The sequence below is a fragment of the Nicotiana attenuata genome, unplaced genomic scaffold (assembly GCF_001879085.1).
Source record: "Nicotiana attenuata strain UT unplaced genomic scaffold, NIATTr2, whole genome shotgun sequence".
NCBI lineage: Eukaryota > Viridiplantae > Streptophyta > Magnoliopsida > Solanales > Solanaceae > Nicotiana > Nicotiana attenuata.
This window is the reverse complement of record NW_017670250.1, coordinates 235,597-239,472: the sequence shown is the minus strand read 5'-3', so window position 1 is coordinate 239,472 and position 3,876 is coordinate 235,597. Positions and strand designations below refer to the sequence as shown.

Here is a 3,876-nt window from a genome sequence, read left to right as displayed (position 1 = left end):
TGGCTGGTTTAGTTGAAACAAATGTGTAAGAGGACAAAGCAGGGAAGGTGATCAATAAAATAGTCCCTAATTGGAATAGGATGACTAATTATGAATATCCTCTGAATGGAAGGGTATGGATTATATGGGATGAGCATGTATATACAATACAACCACTAGACAACACATGATCAATTCATTCACTGTCTAGTAACTGGGAAGCAAAATGGGATGTATTGTTATCTCACAGTGGTGTATGGCCATAATGATGCTGATTAAACAAGAAATCTATGGGAACACATTAAAAGAATAGCTCAGAATACTACAGGACCTTGGCTAATTGGGGGAGACTTCAATGCTATTCTCTATGTCCAAGATAGACTCTCTAAAGTACCTATGAAAAGTGCAGATTTAAAGGACTTTGCTGAATTATGTCATGACATTGGTATTGCAAAATTACCATGGAAAGGGGATTATTTCACATGGACCAACAAGCAGCAAGGTGATGATAGGGTATGGAGTCGGATTGATAGAGTGTTTGGGAATGATATATGGATGATGAATTATAGTCACCTGAGCACTGAGTATGGGGAGCCTTATATCTCAGACCATAACCCCATGTCCATCAATATAAGGCAACCTCAGAAGCTTACCAAAAGTCCATTCAGATTCTTTAATGTATGCGCAAGCCATCCTGATTTTCAAATGATAGTAAGGGAAGAATGGAGCAACAACAAAGTAACAGGGGAGTATATAGGCCAAGCTTAAGAGGATGAAAAGCAAATTTAGACAACTGAATGAAGCTGAGTTCAAAGGAGTAGCTGAGAAGATAGATCAAGCCAGACAAACCATTCATCAAATACAAAGCCAGATGCAAAATAGCTATAGTGACCTACTGCAAGAACAAGAGAAAGAATGGTTGCAAAAGTTGGAGACATGGTCAATGGTGGAAGAGAAGATACTACAACAAAAGGCAAGAAACTGGATCAAGTTGGGTGATGCCAATAATAAGTTCTTCTCTGCAGTAATAAAGGAGAGACAACAGAGGAAACAACTTGTTGAGCTACAAACACTGTCAGGAAATACCATAACAGATCATGCAGCTATAAAGGAGGAGATTGTATCCTTCTACAAAAGCTTAATGGGTACTAGTGCACATGTACTTCTGGCTGTGGACAAGATGGTAATGAGGAAAGGACCTACTCTGACAAAGCAACATCAACAAGACTTGATAGCTAAAGTTACTTGTCAAGAGATAGATGAAGCTTTGAAAGGGATAGGAAATGATAAAGCACCAGGTATAGATGGGTACAATGCATAATTTTTCAAGAAAGCATAGCCATTGATCAAAGAAGAAATGTATGTAGCAGTGAAAGAATTTTTCCACACAGGGGTGATGTTTCCAGCAATCAACTGCACTACTATCACTTTGTTGCCAAAAATCCCTAATCCAGTGACTATTAAAGATTTCAGACCTATAGCCTGCTGCACTGTTTTATACAAGCTTATCTCTAAAGTCATAGCTGGTAGATTACAGAAGATCATGCCATACATCATATCCGAAGCCCAAGCGGGATTCATCCCAGGGAGGAAAATAGCATATAACATCATACTTGCTCATGAGCTAGTTAAGGCCTATAGCAGGAAACATATATCTCCTAGATGTATGATGAAGGTTGACATGATGAAAGCATATGACTCAGTTGAATGGGTGTATCTGAAGCAACTGTTAGAATACCTATGTTTTCCCACAAAATTCATTAATTGGGTGACAGTTTGTGTATCATCAGTGAGTTATTCAATCATGATAAATGGGGAACTGAAAAAGCCTTTTGAAGCTGCTAAAGGACTCAGATAGGGTGATCCCATATCACCATTTCTATTTACAATTGCAATGGAATACCTAAGTAGGCTGCTCAAACGATTGAAACATGTTAAGGAATACAGGTATCACCCTAGATGTGGTAAGCTAGATATAACCCACCTCAGCTTTGCAGATGATCTACTGATGTTTGCTAGAAGTGATTGCAAGTCTATCTCCACTCTACATGCTTGCTTTATGCAGTTCTCTGCTACATCTGGACTACTTGCTAATCCTAACAAGAGTGCAATTTATTCTGGAGGAGTTGCTCAGGATACTAGACAGGAAATTATACAGAAGACTGGATACTCACTTGGGGAGTTACCTTTCAAATATCTAGGCATCCCACTGGATACAAAGAAGCTAACAGCTATGCAATGGCAACCACTGATTGACAGAATAGTTGCAAGGATTTCCTCTTGGACAGCTAGAAAATTATCTTATGCTGGCAGGATACAGTTAGTCCAAACAGTTATCTTTGGTATCCAATCTTATTGGTCTCAAATATTCATTATGCCAACTAAGGTGGTGAGTATGATAGAATCATACTGCAGAAGCTATATTTGGTCTGGTACTAATGCAATTACAAAGAGAGCTTTGATAGCATGGGATACAATATGCTTGCCTAAATCTGCTGGAGGGTATAATTTACCGAATATCAGAGTCTGGAATAGAGCTGCTATCACTAAAGTCTATTGGGATTTGGCAAAGAAGAAAGACAAAATGTGGATAAAATGGATCCACACATACTACATAAAAGGCCAAAGCATAGTGGAGATGAACATACCCTAACAGGCCAGTTGGATGGTGAGGAAGATCATAGAGGCAAGAGAGGAGATACAACAACTGCCTACAGCTCAACTCAGTCAGAGTAGTATCAACCAAATATATTTAGGCATTTTCGGAACGTATAGCAAGGTGGCATGGAGAACCTTAATGTTTCACAATGAAGTTAGGCCCAAGGCAAGGTTCACTATGTGGATGCAATGCCATGGTAGATTGCTGACAACAGATAGGCTTGCAAACTGGGGAATACAAGTAAGCTCAAGATGCTGCTTATGCAATGGTGGTGATGAATCACATGCACATCTGTTTTTTGAATGCAGGTTTACTAAAGCAGTATGGGAAAGGCTTATGCAATGGCTACGAATTCAGGTGAATCCCAAGCACTCTTATACACAGATGATGGCATGGGTAGTAAAACAAGCTAAGGGGAAATCATGTGCAGCCAGAGTAATGAAAATGGTATATGCAGAACACATCTATGGGATATGGAGGGAGAGAAACAGTAGAATATTTGAAGAGACAAACATGACTACAGATCAAGTAGCAAGAGAAGTGGCATGTGTTTGCAATATTAGAGCTCAAGGAGGAATGAGGGCAAAACTGCAGCAGCTTATGTTTTGAAAACAATGTAGTAACTAACCAGCCTCTTGTATAGTATTCTTATGTACTGCTCATAGCATAGGATAGACTTAGACTATATGTAAAGATTAAGTGAGTCGAGGATGACTCTACAGATTTGTAATGACCTCTTTGGTGATTAATGAAAAATATAATTACCAAAAAAAAAATCGTGTCACGTGTCCTTAAAAATGGGTTTATTAGATGTAGGGGCATAAATATTGAAATGTGTAACAGCAGGGGTAGGTAGTGAAGAATAGTATAACGGAGGATACTTATAACTAATTTATGTTAATACATGGACAAATCTAGCCCTTTTCCGTTGATTTTAAGGTACATTTTATACAGTAATATAATATACGAAAAAGGGCCAAAACTGCTCTTGAACTATTGGCCAAGGGCTAAATATAGCCTCCGTCCATCTATCTGTCAAATAATTCCCTCAACGTTATCTTTTCGGTTCATTTATGCCCTTATGACTTACAGTCAACTTGAATTAAAAATAATACTCCCCCCGTTCTAGTTTATATGAACCTATTTCCTTTTCGGTCTGTCAAAAAAGAATGACTCCTTTCTAAATTTGGAAGCAATTTAGCTTAAACTTATAATTCTACACTTAATAAGAAGCTTTT

The 3,876-nt window shown here is 38.3% G+C and overlaps 2 protein-coding genes across 2 annotated transcripts; both read left to right on the top strand.

Moving 5' to 3' along the window:
• The first annotated feature begins 751 nt into the window (after nt 1-751).
• Nucleotides 752-1,300, top strand: LOC109236665. Its single transcript, XM_019402861.1, has one exon. The coding sequence runs from the start codon at nt 752-754 to the stop codon at nt 1,298-1,300; it is 549 nt and encodes a 182-aa protein (XP_019258406.1).
• A 1,344-nt stretch (nt 1,301-2,644) lies between these two features.
• LOC109236664 lies at nt 2,645-3,247 on the top strand. Its single transcript, XM_019402860.1, has one exon. It carries the CDS (start codon nt 2,645-2,647, stop codon nt 3,245-3,247), a length of 603 nt encoding a protein of 200 aa, XP_019258405.1.
• Nucleotides 3,248-3,876: the final 629 nt, after the last annotated feature.